We start from the raw sequence: 19,443 nt of genomic DNA, 5'->3' as shown, positions 1-19,443 counted from the left end.
GCGATCACCGATCCACATCAGGCACTGCTACAAGGTCACTTTCAATCGCAGTCTGGCCCGACAGCTGTGTATCAAGATTTGGCTTCCAGGTCGCAACTGGGGTGACATGAGCGCCAAGCTCCATCCGGATAAGATTTGTCCGAGCAGGAGCGACCATGAAAATCCGGTCCAGATCGTGATCAAAACAGCTTGTGTGACATCACTATTTCTATGATAGAAACCAAAATTCAAGCTTACTTGATATGACAATCAGCGTAGCCTTAACCCTTTGTCCCGCCACCGAACTTGCACCTACGATCCATCGCAGGGACCATCTTCTTCTTTACTCACGACGCGAGTCATTTTAACAACGTCGAAAGTCGTTCTCTTATCCGCATCGCCATCAAAACGTTCCAAGCAGAACTGCACCATTTCTAATATAAAAATAAGTGCAGCAACGCAACAAAACACGTGTGGCGCTAAAACGCTCTTAACCACTCAGAAAGAAGATTGGATTAATCCTGGCTTGGCTTGTGAAGGATATGGCCAGGAAATAAAATAAAAATATGCATATGCAAAAATTACACAACGATGTAATTTTTTTTATAAAGCCAAAAGCTAAGTGCCACAAATGTTGAAACAAAAAAACGTGTGACGAGAATTGACCATATGCGCAAATTTCGAGCTGGCTTTTCTGCAACGTTGTTTTCCAACCAAAAGGTCTCGTTCCCAGACTGCTTTTCTCACTCATTGTGTTTTTGCCTCCATTGCCCCAATCCTTTCTTTTTACGAGCCACGGCTGCCTTATGGCCTGCCATGCGATCTGCGGTTACACTTTCCAGAACACTGTACTGCGGTTTCGTTCGAGGCGGGGCAACTCCATGGGACAACCACGCAGTAAAAATCGTTTTGCCGCACCAACGTATTGGTCGCACTCACGTGCCTTCACTGGAATCGGAGTGGTAAAAGCACAGTGAGCAAGATAAGCCACTGATCTCCACTAGGGTGCTGGATGGCGCTTCGAGCTCTCCGGCGTGCGGCCGCCGGAAGTTCGAGCGCTCGTCCCGGAAGTCGGACAAATGGCCGCCGTTCCAGCATAGCGCGTGCTACGTATGGGCTGGTTTCGCGCGCATTCCGCTAAAAATGCCTGCTTGTTGCGCCGTCAACTGCACCAGCAGACCAGAGAAGTCGTCTGGGAAGACGTTCCACTTGTAAGTATTACAATATTCTGTGCGACGTGCGTGATACGCAGCGAAACGCAAACGTCATATCAGTGTCGTCATATCAACGGGCGCACGAACTCGGCTACAGCCTGACGCCGTGCCGCATCAGGCGCATCGGTGAGCTGGGACTACATTGTCCAGCTACAAGAACTTCAAGAAAAAGAAGGCCTGCATGCAGCAACAAAACTACGTGCTGCACACATTCAGTGGCAGAAACAGAAGATGAAAGTCAACCTTGCTGTCCAGACTTTAAGCACTAGTGTGGCTGACGCCATAGATTTTTGTCGTGAAGACTTGCAACTCCCACAGTTCAAAAATTCAGAAGGAACAGTGAAATTTATTCGAATGTTCGATAAACTGTTTGATTTCCTCAATTCACGCAACCCAGTGGCCAATGGTTTCAAAGCGCCGCTCCGACCTAGCAACAAGGGAACCTGGATGAACTTCTTCGAAGAAGTCAAGGAGTACATTCGGGGGCTGACTGACGGATCAGGTGTTCCCATTTTCAGGACGCCCAGAAGAACACCATTTCTAGGATTTCTGGTGACCATTTAAAGTGTCATCGGTCTGGCATCCGCGCTCCTCCTCTCGGTCAATGCTCCACTCCGTTACTTTCTTACTTACAAGCTTTCACAAGACCACATTGAACTGTTCTTTGCCGCTGTGCGTTCTAAAGGGGGCTGGAATAACAATCCCACAGTCTCACAATTTGTGGCGGCATACAAGCGACTTGTCACACACAACCAGGTGAAGGGTGGGCGAGGTAACTGTGAGTCTCTTGACAATACGCGCATACTGTACGTGAGCAGTCAGTTTTGCTCCAACGATGAGCTCGACATGGCCACAGCAAAGCGAAGCGGCACACAAGACCAGGCATAGACCTACCCAAGGACCTAGGCGTAGACCTACCCGACGAGAGCGAGCTGGATGTCATAGTTGAGGATCTCCCTGCACTGTCTCTGTACCTTGGAAACGTCGTTGGTTACATCGCAGGGTTTCTTTGCCCAATGGTCAAACGTAAAATACCTTGCAGAGTATGCTACTCGGCCACCATTGCCGAGACGTGTGGTTCGGCACTCCTGAACAGAAAAAACCGTGGAGGTCTTTCCAAGCCGTCGTCATCGACAACGTACATCTGTCAGCTGACTGAAAAAGCTGTTCGACTGCGGGAGAAGGTTCACGACGGAGGCCTTCCAAAAAAGAATGCAGCTGACACTGTGACAGCCAAGGTTATGGCAGAACTTTCGGGAGTGCTGAGCACAAACAAGCTCTATCCGGAACTGCATGGCCATATGTTCGAATCAGCAGTTGACTCCAACCACTTTGTGCGTCTTGTTAAATGTGTCATCGGCTGCTACGTGAAGATCAGGATGCACCATGCCGCGAAGCAAGCTACTGCAAAGATAACAGGACCAAACATCCGCAAGCGACTTGCAAAGTTGATTTATTTTCAGTCACCAGTGAAGTGACGTGACGTGGCATTTCTTAAGTGCTTCAAGCGACTTGCAGAGTTGATTATTTTCAGTCACCAGTGAAATGACGTGACGTGTCAGTTCTTAAGTGCTTCAAGCGACTTGCAGAGTTGATTATTTTCAGTCACCAGTGAAGTGACGTGGCAGTTCTTAAGTGCTTCAAGCGACTTGCAGAGTTGATTATTTTCAGTCACCAGTGAAGTGACGTGACAGTTCTTAAGTGCTTCGAGTACAATAAACACGTGAAATCCATCTTTGTACATGTATGCCTGTTTTGTTTTCAATGGCGAGGCAGGAAGCATACTTAAATATTAACCTGCATGCACTATTGCCAACCATCTCCAGGCACTGCATTGTCAGTAACAAGGACACGTGCACAAACGTTCTGAGTAAATGAGTTTTTCGTACAATTGCAGGCCTCTCCAACATGCTTTCCAACAAATTGCAGTTCTTGTTTTTCCTTTACTTAATTGTCGGGCCAACCGCTTTTCTGTTTGACGATCGACTACGACGAACGCTTTTACAATCCTGAGAAACATGAAATAATGTAATATATAGATTTTCAGAGTTCGGATTCCTAGACAATAGTGAATTCGTTGCGCAAAATTAAGTCACGTTCTTCAGGCGGCATGCCTACCCATAAATGATGAACTTGCAGCTTATATGAGTTGGTATTATTATTTGTGCTCTGTTTTACTCTATATCATCACATGGTTCTTATCCTGATCAGTACAATAACCGTGCATATTTCAACGTACGATACGCCGCTGATCGTCAGTTCGTATCGTAACGGAACCATTCTTTACTTGTTCCTGCATGCTTTGCGAATGTGTCGATGTAACTCACTGAATCGACTTGGTTTTTCTGTAAACATTGTTGCGCATTAGTGAATTTAATTATAGCTCAACATGATACTTATTCATTTTGATTTATTTTCAGGCGTTAAAGGCCTTTTTTTTCCTCAGTATCGTGCGCGTTCAGGTTCAAGTTAAGACCTATAGAAGGTTGACCACGAAATATCTTGCGCAAGTGTCGAGTTAAGACATTTTCAATGAAAAGACGGAATATCTAAAGGTGAAACATATTTCACAGTGATCTGTCTGATCCGGTAAAATATGGGCACCGGTCCCCAAACTACAGAATAAAGTAACTAGACAGTTTGTGTCATTCGTATAGTAACGGAATGTCCTCAGACTGCTCAATGGATCTAGTACCGTGGGAACGTTGAGGTTAGCCCTAGCGTTTCAAAGAAGGAATTTCTGTCCGCGGGGGGAGCGCGAAAGGCGACGCATCTTCGGAGGGGCAATATCCGGTCATGCATATTAGTGCCTTCCCTTCCTCGAACCCCACATACAAACCAGAGGAGGAGGTGCCTTCGCTGGTCACGAACATAGTGGCACAATCGCGCCTGTCGGGATCGTGCGCGCTCCGTAGTCACTCGGTTTGCGAGACGGCCGGCGCCAAGAAACAACGTGTCGGTCTTGTCAGGGTGGAGGCATCGTGGTTAACGTCAACGTCTGCTTGAGCAAGCTTACCAACGAAGACGCTGTTCAGCGTAAGTATTTTTTCGCACTCTGTCACTCAACCTAGAAAGTGCTAGATTATTGAAGTGTTAATTACCACTTTCAAACCATAACCAAACGCATTCCGCGTCGCAAAAATGACAATCCTGCAACCACTGATGATTTCAGTTTAGTCCAGAAAGAGCTGCAACATTCACTAGAATTTTGTCGGGAGGGAACAGTGATATCGCCTGAGAATATCGAATCACGGCACAAGGCCGCGGTCTGTGGCGCGGCTTGTGGTCATACCCATTCGAGATGAGGGCGCCTAAAGACTGATCGCTCTTGACAAGCGCTTCGTATCTTCGTATTGCGCTTTCTTTCAACTTAGCACAGCACTGGCATAAAATTGCTCGATACTTCACAATTTAAACAAAGCACGTACATTTAACGCCGCGCCACGCTGAAGGCAAGCCTGTCGTAGCGACAAGCCTGCGTTCGGTGCTGTAAAACGTTGGCTGCGCGAAAGGTGTCCAAAATTCACGGCAATTAAGCTTCGCCGGGGTGGCAGTTACATGAAACGCTGCAGCCTGGAACGCACACTCGCCATCATAACTTCCATACTCGTCATGCGGGATTGCCACATTGTGAACGCCACGCAACACCACGAACGTGGGCTGAAAAAAAAAACAGAGCGATAGGGAAACTGCGAGAAGCAGACGACGCGGAGCCGGAGGGGACGGCTAATGTAGCCATGACAACCGCCCCTTCGTCGCTCTGTGCGTTTTCCGAATAACGTGGCGAGTTGTACATGCATGAACAAAACCGCCGGTGCACGGCAGCCTGAGAACGAAGAGACCTAGGTGTAGGAAAAATTATTTTTTTTGACACCATGGAAGAGACGTAGACGCTTCGCAACGTGTTGCTCGAACACAAAGGAAGACGCTCCAAAAGAACATAAATGTATTTTTTATTACAATTTTTATTTTATTACAAGTACCTACATCGCCCATTGGCCATTGTTGTAGGGGGTCACAGTAGAAAATAGAATACAAAACAGCAAAATTAAAGGCAAATAAATCGTGCCTTACAGTATACAGGAGAAATCAACACTTGTAGTACAGCATTAGAACAAAAGTACAAAACACAGGATTATACAACGAAAGCAGTAATTATACTTATAAAAATCAACAACCAAAAGAAGTACAAAGCCAACGTTAAATATATGGGTTATTTCAGCAGCTCAAAATGCTGTTTCAATGGCTGTTAAGAAATTAGAATCAGAGAATATTGGTATTTTTAGCGCATTCCAGTCACCAATAGAATTTGGAAAGAAAGAGTATTTAAGGACATTCAATCGACAAGTATATTCTCTAATTTTATATAAGTGATCTTTCCGTTCGGACATATAACTAGGCGTCTTTAAATACCGCTCTTTACTTAGCCCAGTCTTACCGTGATATACATTATATAGAGAAATTTAAGTCTTTGAACTTTCCGTCGTCCACAAAGGGGTTCCCATCCCAAGGCCTGAAGAATTCCAGAAGACCTTATTCTAAAATCGTAGTTTCCTGTAACAAACCTAGCAGCCCTTTTTTGCACCCTCTCCAACTTTTCTTTTAGTATATTCGTGAAAGGGTCCAGTTAAGTTTTCCTTCTCGTTCGTTGATCTCCTTGATGTGGATTGAAGTCCTGTCAAGGAGATGATCGGCGTCGATGAAGCAGGAGGCAGGTTGGAGGTAATGAAAACTTGAAGGTATATTACAGCGAAATATTTACAGTCATATGTACATCTTGCCAAAGCACACTCATGATAACACAGACATCAACAGCGTCTTACTCTTTTACTTAACTTTTCTTCAGTTAGAGCCTAGAACACTGTTACTACATACAACGTACTTAGTCTCACTGTTCGACCACCAAGTGGTTACAGCCCAGACAAAAGTTGCATCGTACGGAGTCGTACTGATCTATCAGTTAAGTGATTGCAGCCTCGACTGAAGAGAAACGGATTCCATCCAGTCTTAAGTTTCTTGCGGTAACAAAGAAAAAGGGGAGGTGGCCACTGCTGGTCCGCCTCAACATTCTCTCATCCAATCTGTTTCCACTCAGATTAAGTCACTCCCTACTGGGCTGACCTTACTCTCGACAGCAGCGCTTCTACAGTTTAAACAGGCGTTTTGGCACTCTTTCCCATCATGTCTCTCTCTCTCCACCTCCCACGCGCTCAGGAATTCTCTCGCTCGGGAGATATCGGCATTGTAAACCTGGTACATTCATGCCTTTTCCCACACCCAGCGAGCCGAGACGAACCTCAAAGCCGGAAGTTGAATGATCGCGTGCGGAGCGTTATTGCCCCCACGGGTAGCAAGCGGCCTTTGACTTTCTCCGCTTTCCTTGTGTTCGGGTCGTGCATCGCTGCGACTTCGAGCCGATCGCCAGGGCAGAGCGTGTCACCTACTCCCACTGAGCTCGCGCCCGGCAGCGGCGACTTGTGTCTAAACCACAAACATTCTAAGCCGGTTGGCAGAGCGGGTTCGTTTCACATTGTGTGTTTGCCCCCGGCAGCGGAGGAGATGGAAGTAGTTTGCATTCCAGAGGATAAGTGGTGTACAGTCACACGGGCATACCGAGAGAGAGCCGAGAAAGAAGCTTTGTATAACGTAGTTTCCCGCGCTGTCGTCCCATGCTCAAAGAAAGCAATTTGCGACCTTGCCGAGAGAGATCCGAGAAAGGAGTTTTTGAATAACGTAGCTTCTGGTGCTGTCCCATCCGCACGATCAACTTATGAGCGGCAAAACATAACAGGTCCCAAGAAACACAAGCATACTCTAAAATTGGGCGCACATTTGTAATATACAGGGTTTCCTTGAGTGTTTGCGGCGTGTCGCTGAAATTTCTTTGAAAAAAATGAATTAGGCGCAAAGCCTTGGCTGTGATTAGATCTACGTGACTGGTCCAATCTAGTGTTGCCGTGAATGTTACGCCGAGATACTTAACTTGATCTACCTTTTGTACTGCGCAGGAATTTAAGTAATAAGACCTGGATACAACCTTTTTTTTGTTATTAAATTGCACATGAAAACATTTAGTTAGGTTCAAACTCATTTGCCACTGAGCACACCAAGACACAATCTTATCGAGGTCAGACTGAAGTACTATGGTGTCACCAAAACACTTGACTAGGCAATACAAAACACAATCATCAGCATAAAGCCTCACTGTTGATTTCAAACCCAGTGGAAAATCATTGATAAAAATCAAAAATAGAAGCGGCCCCAGGACCGACCCCTGTGGCACCCCGGACAGTACATCAGCTGTTGATGAAGACACACCATTTATCACAACACATTGCTTGCGGCCGCTGAGATAATCCTTAATCCAGTCTATGAGGGTTTTGGGAATACCAAGAAACGACAACTTATGAAGCAAAAGACTGTGGGGGACGACATCAAAAGCTTTTTTGAAGTCCAAAAAAACAGCCTCCAATTGAATGCCCTGGTCGAACGATGAAGAGATGTCATGTACGAATTCGGTTAGCTGTGTAACACACGAAAGGCCTGCGCGAAAGCCATGTTGAGACGGAGTGAAAAAATTATCTTGAAGGTGTTTTATAAGGCAAGAATAGATTATGTGTTCCAGTGTCTTGCAACAAACGGGGGTTAGCGATACCGGTCTATAGTTAGATACATTATCACGGACGCCGGATTTGTGCAAAGGCGTGATATTGGCTAACTTCCACTCTCGTGGTAATTTTCCATACCTTATCGATACTTTATACAAAGCAGCTAGAAATGGAGCTATATGATCAGCACATCGTTTTAGTATGTGGTTTGAAATACCGTCGGGACCATGCGCAGACTAGGGATTCAGCCTATTCAAATGTTTTCTTATACCTGATTCATTTATTATGATATCATGCATAGCGGGTAACGATCTGAGCGTCGTAACGGGAGATATCGGGCTTGGCAGAGAAAAAACAGATTGAAAATACGCATTGAAGCATTCTGCTCTACTCATATCATCTCTAAGTAGTTCGTCATTGTGCATGATAAAGGAAATTCCACTGATGTCTTTTTTGTTACTTTTAACGTAACGCCAGACTTCCTTTGGATTTGTTTTGATTTTACTATTAAGGGACGATAAATGTTCACGCTTCGCCAGCTTTATCTGTGTCTTCATGCAAGAGCCTAATGCTTTAACCTTACTAAATAAATCAGCACTGCGCGTGCGACAATAATTTCTGTACACCCGAGCCTTACGCCTAATTAACGCACGTATATCTTTAGTAATCCAAGGTTTATCACCACGACGATTGGCAGTTACAATTTTCGATGGGACATAAATGTTTACCAGAGACAACAGTTTTTCTTTAAACAACCGCCACAATATTTCAATGTCATTGGACTGACAGCATGGGATAAACATCGGAAGGTATGCATCCAGTTCAAAATTGATGGCATCAAACCTGCCTCTATCATATGCGAAAACTTTACGTGAACGAGGTCTACTGATTTCTATCTTTTTCCACTCTATGGTAGCCGCAATGACATCGTGGTCACTTATGCCTGGAATTTGAACAACCGACTTCATTAAATTGTTACGATTCATAAAAAGAAGGTTCAGGACACTATCACTTGCCGAACCCAGTCGTGTTGGAAACTGAACAAACTGGAAAAGGTCATAAACTCTGGTAAGCTCGAAAAACGCAGAATGAAGTGTTGACCGACTATTTTCAACTGGACGAAAATTGCACCATTCGACATTGGGCATGTTAAAATCACCCGCCAGCATAATTGGTTTGGAGGAAAGAGCCGAAATGGTTTTAGCCAAACTAAATAAAGGTAACACACTAGAGTTACCAGGAGGCCGATAAAAGGACCCTAAAACTAAACCGTTCCCTAGCGAAAACGTTATTCTACACCAAACCGATTCGGAGTTGTTATCTGCGCCCTGTATTGGTACGGTTGGTATGCCGTCTCGAATCAGAATGAACACACCCCCACCGTGCGTATTATGGTCTTTGCGGTAGGCTGTGTAACCTGTTGGAAAAACTTCATTATCTGAAATATGTTCACCTAGCCAAGATTCAGTTCCAAAAACAACATCGGGTTGTGAAATTTGAATCAGGGTATCAAACTCGTAAACCTTATTATTTAAACTTCGGCAATTGACAACAATCACTGATAAGGTCTCTGGAAGTCCCTTTTTGCGCGGCGCTATAGCGCCCCCAACCGCTATTGAGCGCATTCTTTCACTGAGTCACTTGCACAGTCGTACACGAAAGATTTAGTTCCGATTTTGGCCTCCATTCTGCCCCTGTTGTATTTGACCATAACTATCGCGTCAGTTTGCTTCCCGTATTCCAGTAACTTTTGCCTTTGCTGGCGAGCGATTTTGGAATAATCCTCACCAATAGAAAAATTCGTTCCCTTTAGTTTTGAGGCAGCAGATATAACTCTTTGTTTGTCTTTGAAAAACGCAAATTTCACAATAACTGGCCGAGGTTTCTCGCCCCCGACCTTGCCAATTTGGTGGGCACGCTCGATTGCGGAGGGGGACACTGTTACACGCAGCTTTTCTGCGCACAAATCGATCACTTTCTTTTCGGATTCATCCCATGTTTCCTTACCCCCATCAGGCAGACCAAAAAACAAAAGATTGTTTCTACGCGACCGGTTTTCTATTTCGTCCTGATTCAATAAAGCGTTTCTCATGCTGTCAACAAGCTGGCTGTGTTGAGTGGATAGCTCTGCCTTTTCCTCGCTTGATGATGCAGTAGGCAAGTCTCCTGCCAACCTATCAATTTTGCATTCGAGGGTTTGAAGTTTATCCTTCAGTTCTTGCTGCCCGGTCTCTAATTTCTCGAGTTGTTTCATAAGCTTGTCCTGTGCTTCGGATATCTGCGGTAAACAACAAAGAGCCCTTGCAAGCTCTTGCTCCAGTTCCTTGCTTATTGGCCCTGGCTTTTCCTCCACATCACCTGACAAAAGCAGCCTTGCCTTCACCGCAGCCAGAGCAATAAACTCATCAATGCTAAATACAGCACAAACCAACATTCGCACAAAGGTCCCGGGGGGCTCCGGTACCGACTTTCGAACAGTAGCACCAATCATATAACGATAAAATTCACCAACCTGCAAAAAGAGCAGCCGTAAGTGTGCGGTTCGCATGTCGGCACCGGAACACGAAGGGCCCAGTTGCAGCAGCAGCCTAAGTAGCTTTTCGTCGTATGACGAGCACCCCTGGTGGTGGTCGACGCCTCCGTCAGTCTCATGTGGCACCCGTGACGCATCGAGATGCAGCCGCAGGCATGTGTCGATGACAGCAGCGGGACAAGTTTTCACGCCTATCCCAGCGCTGCCGCAAAGAGCCTCTCTACACTGCGCAGCCGCGCCGAGCAACTGTTGATGCGTCGTCCACCACAGGAACTCGTTGAAGGCCCCATCGATGCTGGCAGCTGAACACATTTCCTTGCTATCGCTGTTGTGTCCAGGTGGCCATGACTCAAAACCGGCGCCGAACACCGCTACCACAGCCTGCAAAAAGAGTAGCCGTAAGTGTGTGGTTCGCATGTCGGCACCGGAACCCGAAGGGCCCAGTTGCAGCAGCAGCCTAAGTAATAATATGCACAAGACGAGTACTCGTCTTGTGTAAACACGCGTGTTCTTCTGTGTGCCTTTGTGTTCGATAAGCGGGTTGAAAGTGTCGACTATATGCACAACCAATGAGCCCCTAATGCGGCCCTTCTATAGCTGTCAATGTCGAACGGCGCAAGGGCAACCGTCGTGTCGATAGTGTGGCTCAGTATACGTGAAATTTTTCGGCGAAGTTTCACTGCAGCGCAACAAATCATAATGAAGTGTTTGGTTGCACTTTTCATATTAAGAAACAAATTCATTTTTGTGGTATGGTGCAGTCAGGACGCGGTCAAATGCTCGAAAATAGAATATTGACGCCTGTGATTAGCCAGAGAAATATTCAATTAAAGTAGTTGCACTCTTGCATGATATTTAACATAGGCAACCATATGCATGTAAAATTTAGTACTTTTTTTTCTGTAATGTCACTAGGTAGTTATGAATTTAAGCGGTCAAAAGTGTACGTAAGACATGCATTTATACCAGGAATATTACATTAGCGTCATGGGAACAAATGCATTAAAATAGTGCCAAATGTCACATTCCCTGCCAGAGCTAGGACACCAACTGCATTTTGTTGGTAGACATTACAGCGACAGGCAAGATGCAATCCAATGTTGTCATTGTGCTTCCTGAAGCCTAGAAATATTCAATAGCTCTTTCATAAGAAAGTGTGAAAACTGATGCACCTGATGTTTCACTTTTAGTGAACTAGCAAACACACCCTGTCATCCCTTGACAGAAAGATGAATCCAAGCCGGAGACGAGGCCCATACAAGCAGTACCTTTCTGATGGATCAAAGTTGGTAAGTAGACCTGAAAAGCAAGCTTGCATATTTATGTTAATGTGCTTTTTTACAAGAAAGACCAGTATGTAAAAAAAATGATGCCTTAACCACAGATTACTTCCACAAGAACACCAGGTACGAAATAGTAGTGTGTCAAAGGGTATTTACAAAGAAACTCTACACATGATTCAAACCTGTGCACAGAGTGCCTCACAGAATTCATTAGGTATGTAGCACTGGTGGTTGCTTCTTGGAGTCAACAGCTCTCTCTCCACACTTTGTGCTCATTTCCACTGGCCTGGCCAAAATATGGCAAAATCAAAACAGTCTGCTTTTAAGTACAATACGATAAAACAAGCATTTTTCCTTTTTCTGTCTTCGTCTTTCATTAGCGGTGAGTATGTCCAGCTGTGACTAGGGAAGTTCTTCTGTAATGTTCCATCGTTGCACACATAATCCTGCACTACTAAATATTTTGTCCTCGCCTCTATTTCCCGTATAGGAGTATCGTTGCCATGGTTAGAACCAGTATGCAGGTTACAAACAATTGTTTGACTTATTACTAGAAAAACAAATGAAATCTTCAGTACCCTGTAGTTTTCATTGCTGATTACTGACTAAACCAACATTTCAAGAATATTTGAGACCAGTTTTTTTTATATATATAGAAGGTTATAACCATTCACAAAAATGAAGTGGCCGCGATTATCAATGATTAATCCTCATGAATAAAAATGGGAGTGAAAAATAGTCAACCGATTCTCATTTAAAATGCACACTGAAAACATGCATACAAACTGTAACATGCTTGTATGCAGCAGCACTTTTAAGACAGTGAAAGATTATTCAAAAAGATGTTATTTTAAATGAAAGAGAAAAGCTCATAAACAAGTATGCCCAGAAATGGAATTGATTCACACTGCTTAGTCGTCTTCTCCCTGAAGTGATGTGTTCTGTCATTTTGATTGATTGATACGTGGGGTTTAACGTCCCAAAACCACCATATGATTATGAGAGACACCGTAGTGGAGGACTCTGGAAATTTTGACCACCTGGGGTTCTTTAATGTGCACCCAAATCTGAGCACACGGACCTACAACATTTCCGCTTCCATTGGAAATGCAGCCTCCGCAGCCGAGATTCGATACCGCGACCTGTCGGTCAGCAGCCGAGTACCTTAGCCACTAGACCACCGCAGCGGGGCGGCTATTTGTCATTTTCAAAAATAGTGAATTACAATTGAGCGAACTGAAAGTAATCGATATTAGCTGGTAAAACACCTTTGTCTCCTGCTATGTAGATAATACAGGATTTTAGTTCAGTGTACGCCCACAACGTGCTGTGCGCAGCATGCACGAAGTGTGAGGCTGCCTTCTATAGCATTACTGTGCACAACATGCGAAACATGTGCTTCACCCTGGGTCACCAGGCTTTCCTAGATGATAGATGCTATAAGCATACCCTTTATAAGAGGGTGACGAGAAGTGTGCCACCATGTTTGATAAATAAATTGAAAAAAAATTTTTTTTCCTCTTTTGTTTGTGAAGGTGGCCTAATGTCTAATTGTCTATTCCAGTTAAACCTATCATAGTTTAGAGAAAAAAAATGCAAATCCATCGAGCGATTCTCTGCTCTTTACGACAGAATGTCCTTAGTTTCCCTACTACTAATTTTTGTCTTTTGTTTTCAGTTTTCTGCCACCAATAGTCTAACCGCCCCTTCTGTTGCGGGTATGTTCAGCTTTCCATTGCCATTCCTAAAACCCAAGACTTCCTGTAAGCTATCGCCCAAGCATACACCTGGGTGTATATCTCCACATTCAACCAGAACATGCTGCATCATTTCCTTATCTTGCCCATAGCATATACATTGTTGTTCTTTACTAAATCTCACTTTCTAAGGCAGCTCAGTCTCACTTGAAAGAGTAAGTGCTTCCCCTTTAATTATTTCAAAATTTCTCCCTCCTTATTTTGATTTTGCACTTTAGGTATAGACTCAGAGCCACTTTTTTTCTCCATTGCTGTCATCCAGTAAATCTTCTCAGTCTCTCCAACTTTTCATTTATAGCTATTTGTTGTCGTACCACTTACACTGCTAGCGATATAATTACTGGTGAGCCTTCTAGTTTATTTTCTCCGCTGTGTGTCAGTGCTCTTTCTATACAAATAACTGAACACCTTCACTGCCCATCAACTCTTTTTCATATTCTTTGGCCTTTCTTCAAACCTTATTTTTCTCTCACCTCAAAACATTCAGCCTTCGAGTGTTGCTTTGCGCCATCTAATAGAGAAGCTATAAGAATTAATATGGGATGATGCAACACATAAGTCACGGCATGAAACAAGCCTATCTTTTTCAACGAGGAGTAGTAGCTTGACGTGTTGGAGCTAGCTGTATCAGCACGAGATCACAGAGACGACGAAGACCAGCGCTTACCGCAAATCTAAAATTTACTGTTTTGCTACGGACATTTTCTAAGGCAAAGAGAGAACCAAAGGCAAAGAGAACCAAGCTAAGCGCTAACTACAGAAATGCCCATTTTGGCGCTGGCGTGCTTACGTGCCATGAAAGCTGCTTTTATGATGATGAAAAGGCCGAGAGGGCATAGGCGTGCGCAGGGCTCTCCTTCAGGTGGGCGAAGGCTTGTAGCAGCGCCTCTCTACCCTATGTAAAGGTATAGAGCTGAGTTTGCACCCCCCTCCCACTCGTCTCGCAGCAGCCCCCTGGCATTATGTCAATGTGTGGGGCTGGCTTTACGCCCCCTCCCCCCCCCTTAAATGACTAAAGGGTGGGGCTGCCTCGCTGACCCCCCCCCCCCCCCCTCTCGTGCAAATGCCTATGCGTACCGTACGTGTGCGAGAAAAATAACCTGAGCTTGGTAGAACACGGTCACGCATCCACATGCGCTACAAATGCATGGCTAGAACTATACTTTCACTTCCTAATACATGTCATGCTTTTGCAGGCGATGATCGATGTATAGTGCACGGTAGAAAAGACGGACGGGAAAAAGACAACAAGCGCAGTCCTTGCCTTCCCCCCCCCCCGTCTGTGTTTTCTACCGCGCAGTAAACATCGATCATGAATCACCAACTGGCCCAATCGTCCACGTTGATTTGCAGGCGATCATTCGGACATCTGCAGGTTATACACACGTAAAAGCCATCACGGTTCAATAGGATCACACACACGACGCCCCGTACAATCCACAAATCCGTCGTGGTGCTTCGCGTCAACACTGGGTTCCTGCTCCGAAACTCACGTTGTCCGATTGTCCTACGCTGTGCTGTGACTTAGAACCAGTCACAATCCACTGCACGTGTTCACTTATTGGCTTCAGGTTACTTAGGCTCCCAATCAAGGGCAATGCCGAAATTCACACGAGCTTCGTTTGCTGCCTGAACCACCGTACACCGACATTGCGGCCATCTTGTCTGTTTTGGTCTCGTGGAGATCTCGCGAGAAATCGATAGCCGAAGGGCGCGCAATTTAAGCGCCGAGATCGCGCATCCCTTGCGTGCAAACGCACACGTCTCTCTCACGTTCAGCACACGCGCAGTCTACTGCCCTCTTGCCTGTTGCGTGCGCATGGCCGTTGCGTGCGCTAAGCTAAAAAGTTTTCTAATGAAATATGCGCTGGAATACAAAATTGCAATGCGACCGTCTCTCCTTTTAAATTTCGCAAATATTCAGCGCTATATTTGCATTTTCATTATCACTGTATTCCCACACCGGTATCAGTGGCTGATTAAATTATCCTTCCTCCATTGACCTTGGTATCTGAACTGTGCCATTTACTGACTTATTTTCTTTCTTAGCTACATAAGGCCACTTCACATGCCATGCTTTTTTAGTTTTCATGAATTCTTGCATGCAAAGGTAAAAACAAAGTCCCTGCTAAAATTCGAAACGGAAATGCATATTCCATACTGAATGCATTTTTTTTCTTTCTTACGTCACAGGGTTCCACGAGAGACCCTTCGTCGCTGGGCTATTTCAACATCTGACGCAGCCTCCACTGGAACAGCTGATGGAGCTCCCAGTGCCACATCCCCAAACCATGCCTCTGCCTCAGGGTTGGAAGAATTCTCATCTTCGAGCACAACATCAGATGTTGACCCAACAAATGAGGTAGAAATGGCGATGTTCTCAGACTCTGACAGCAACAGTGGACCGGCTAGCTGCTAAACTTTCTCAAAAGAATGGCATCCTAATGAGAACGAACTTTATGAAGGCAGCAATTTCAGTAATGTTGAGGCTTGCCTTGTTCTTCTGATGCTTTTCTTCAAGTTTCGCCTTACAAGAGAGTGCTTAGGGCAAATATTGTCAGCCGTCTCATCACTCTTGCCATCATCAAACCCACACATCCCGGACACGACATACAAATTTTTGAAGCTTCTGTCAAATTTCCTTAGGGGCACTGGTGTACACAGTCATTTTTTTTGTTTTAATTATCATCAATACTTAGAAGAAGTGGTAGCTACGTGTCCTAACTGTGACCAGGGCTGCCAAAAAAAGGTAGTTTTTTGCAGATGAGGCTCACAGATACATTGCGGTCATTTCTAGAAGACGATCAGATTTACAAGCTTTTTTCTAAAGCATCTAACGAACAAGGAGAGCGACCGTTGAAGGATATATCAGACGGTGCAAAGTACCTGGAACATCCCGGTCGTTGTAGATATAATTTTTCACTTTTTTGGAATACTGACGGTGTCCAGGTATTCGAAAGTGCAGCGAAATCTCTCTGGCCACTTCACTGCATCATACCAGAGCTGCCACCCCTCATGCGCAAGAACTTCCAGATTTTAACTCTCTTGTGGTTAGGAGCAAAACCCACGATTAATACTTTTCTAAAGCCTTTCTGTGCAGAAGTAAGGGAACTCGCAACAGAGGGATACCTGGCAGCATCCGGAGACAGGAAAGAGCGTAATTTCATATGTCACTGCTCCGTTATCATCTGTAGATGCCGTTGCAAGAGCAATGCTTCAAGGCGTTAAGCAATTCAATGGACTTTATGGCTGCTCTTTTTGTGAGCACCCAGGTGTGCTTCATTCGCTGGGGAAACAAGGACGTGTGCGGGTCTATCCACCAGAAAAAAGATATTTCTCTAGGAATAGTCGGCGAATGAGGCAAATGCTGCACTCGTGGTTCAAACAGGGTACCCTGTAAAAGGAGTGAAAGGGCCGACAATTTTGCATATTGCATCATTTCGACTGTGGAGCTGGATTTGTGGTAGACTACATGCATTGTGTGCTTCTTGGGGTGGTGCGAATGTTGATTTCCTTGTGGTTTGAGACAAAATATCACAACAGTCGATGGTGCCTAGGTGGAAAAATTAAGTTGATTGATAGCCAGCTTCTTTCTATTAGACCTCCAGATTATGTCACCAGAACACCACGGTCAATTAAGCACTGGCGTTATTGGAAAGCAAGCGAGTTGCGTGCATGGCTTTGATTTTATTCATTTCCAATTTTACGAAATGTTCTCCCCGATGTATACCTTCACCCCTTGAGCCTCCTTATTAGTGCTATCTACATACTGCTCTCTGAATCAATTACTCAGGAGCAGGTGGATGTTGCTGAGCAGCTTTTCGTGAAGTTTGTGGATGAGCAAAAGATATTGTATGGGGAGAGATTTTGTTCCTTTAACGTGCACCAGTTGACACACATAGCAGATTCTGTGAGAAACTGGGGTCCCCTCTGGGCCACTTCGGCATTTATGTTTAAAGATAGAAATGGCCAGCTACTTTGCCTCATAAAGGGTACACAAGCAATTGAAAAGCAGCTTGCGACATTGGTTGGAGTTAGCACTGCTGTGAGTGTGCTTCACAAACGAGTCAGACCTCTCTCCTGTGGAGTTTGTATTGAGCAAGCTGGACAGTGTTCATTTTAGCAAAGTTTCAGTACCCAATGGCACTGTGTTTCATGGACTACCTTGCCAAACAAATGTAGCAGTGAACGCAGCCCTGATACGTTTTTTTCAAACTGCTGACAACGTAACTGCCTACAAAAAAGTCACCGTGAACTCTGAAACTTTCTCTTCTGCTTTATGCACCAACGAGCTCCGACGGAACAACTTTACAATAATCTGATTGTTGGAGAAGAACAAATATTTGCTTCAGTTCATTGCTTCGTCGAATGGGAAGGTCAGTTGTTTCTTGTGGTCAAGAGGCTTTATGAGCATGGTGATGAGCAGGCAGCAATCGCATCATGGCACATTATACAAGTTCGTACGAGTGAGCACCTAGATTTAGTCCCGGCTCCATCTAAAATGACCAAGTGCGTAAGAGTTTTGGACTGTGTGGGAATTTCTCCAAACTCTTTTGATATGAATTTGTAGAAGCTTGAGCCTAAGTCTGCTATCCTTTTTAACCTATTTTATGTCCAATGCATGAAAAAAGGCTCCCAATGCTTTTTGATGTATGCTATCTTGTGGGCACTGCTGCATGTTTCGCCTGTGACTTCCTGATTTAGTGACCTTATTCAGGCCTCTGCCATTCTCAGTTTTGCATCTCATGGTATTCGTTCCATCACTAACTGACCTTCACTTATCTGTCCTTTGTGCTATGTGACTTGCGCAAGTGCATTTTTTCTTTTTACTGGCAGGTCAAGTGCAGGCACCCCTGTTCACTCCTCAATAAACTCGGTCTTTCTTTTCATATATCTTAATGTTATGCCTATAAGTTTTCATTCCATTGAATGAAATGTGATTGCTAGCTTAGGATTCTTTATGAAGCATCGCAGGACGACCGGCACAAAAGGAATGATAGGGACACTGCTGCACTCTCAACTAATTTATTTCACGGAAGAACATGGTTATTATACAACAAGATGGTGCACCAGGTGTTACAATGATATTCATGCTACAGCATATTTTCTAGGAAGCACACTTCGCAATCGCTTAAAGTAATCGATGCTTGGCTAATGCAGTAATCATTTCTATTTACGATGTGGAAGGCCTCGATAATTCCCTTGTCGCCTGATCTCTGTGACTCGAAAATATTTCAGTCTCGGAGAACACCGGAGACCAGCCACACTCTAAGCCATACCGCCTACTGTGTTGTCGTGCGCTGCTTCATAGGTAATCATGAACTATCACCAACTTGCCCAACTTTTCACATTACTGATTGCTAGCTTGTTAAGTGTTGTTTTTTGTATGGCCTGATATGCCACCACTGGCAGTACACAATCAATGGGAACTTTATTGTCACTTTAGGGACAGAGATAAACTGTCTGTCACAAACAGGGTAATGTCTTCCATAAGGCCACCAACCCATCCTTCTCTGGTGAGCTTTTTCACATGAGGGGGCCCTTGTCAGTAATTTAGCTAAGTATTCATACTCTTTTAGAGACATCAGAGGTTGACAGCCAGTCACAAAATCTTTCACTCCAGTGTTCCACATTAACTTTGTCTTCTGCACATTCATATTTATTTATACCTTAATACTTTCACTGTTTGGGTCTTTGATCAGTTTTTCCAATTCATCGTCATAACTTCTAAGGCCATTCATAATCCTTGTGCCTGGGAGAGTAGAGAGAGAGTGATGCCACTTGCAATGCAGGCACATGCTACATCTTTTTTTTCTTTGTATTACATTATTCATACTGGTGCCTTCACCTGTCTTCCAGCTCGTGTAAGGTTGAGACCAATCTGTTGAACTCATGCTGATTTCTCAATGTTTGTCCCACTGGCTGTGGGAGAGTCTATTTCCCTCTGGCCAACAGGGTGTGGTTGATTGACCGGGGCAATTAAGTGCAGTCCCTTGCCTTCCAAATAAGCTTGGGTAGTTCTGGTGACATGTCTCCTCTGACATTTGCCTGGCTGTCTTCCCAATGAGA

At 44.6% G+C, this 19,443-nt stretch overlaps 1 protein-coding gene across 5 annotated transcripts in view; it reads right to left on the bottom strand.

Moving 5' to 3' along the window:
* Positions 1-19,443, bottom strand: part of LOC119161800 (uncharacterized) — a 104,781-nt gene that overhangs the window by 20,739 nt on the left and 64,599 nt on the right. For 4 of the 5 annotated variants that reach the window (XM_075880123.1, XM_075880124.1, XM_075880127.1 and 1 more), the window contains exon 3: positions 10,314-10,715. In XM_075880123.1, the coding sequence (XP_075736238.1) occupies positions 10,314-10,715 (402 nt within the window). Of the gene's footprint in view, positions 1-237; positions 5,869-10,313; positions 10,716-19,443 lie in introns of all 5 variants that reach the window. The other variant, XM_075880125.1, reaches the window with a different exon arrangement.

This window comes from Rhipicephalus microplus, chromosome X (assembly GCF_043290135.1).
Source record: "Rhipicephalus microplus isolate Deutch F79 chromosome X, USDA_Rmic, whole genome shotgun sequence".
NCBI lineage: Eukaryota > Metazoa > Arthropoda > Arachnida > Ixodida > Ixodidae > Rhipicephalus > Rhipicephalus microplus.
The sequence above is the reverse complement of the archived record's forward strand: the minus strand, read 5'-3'. Positions and strand labels throughout refer to the sequence as shown.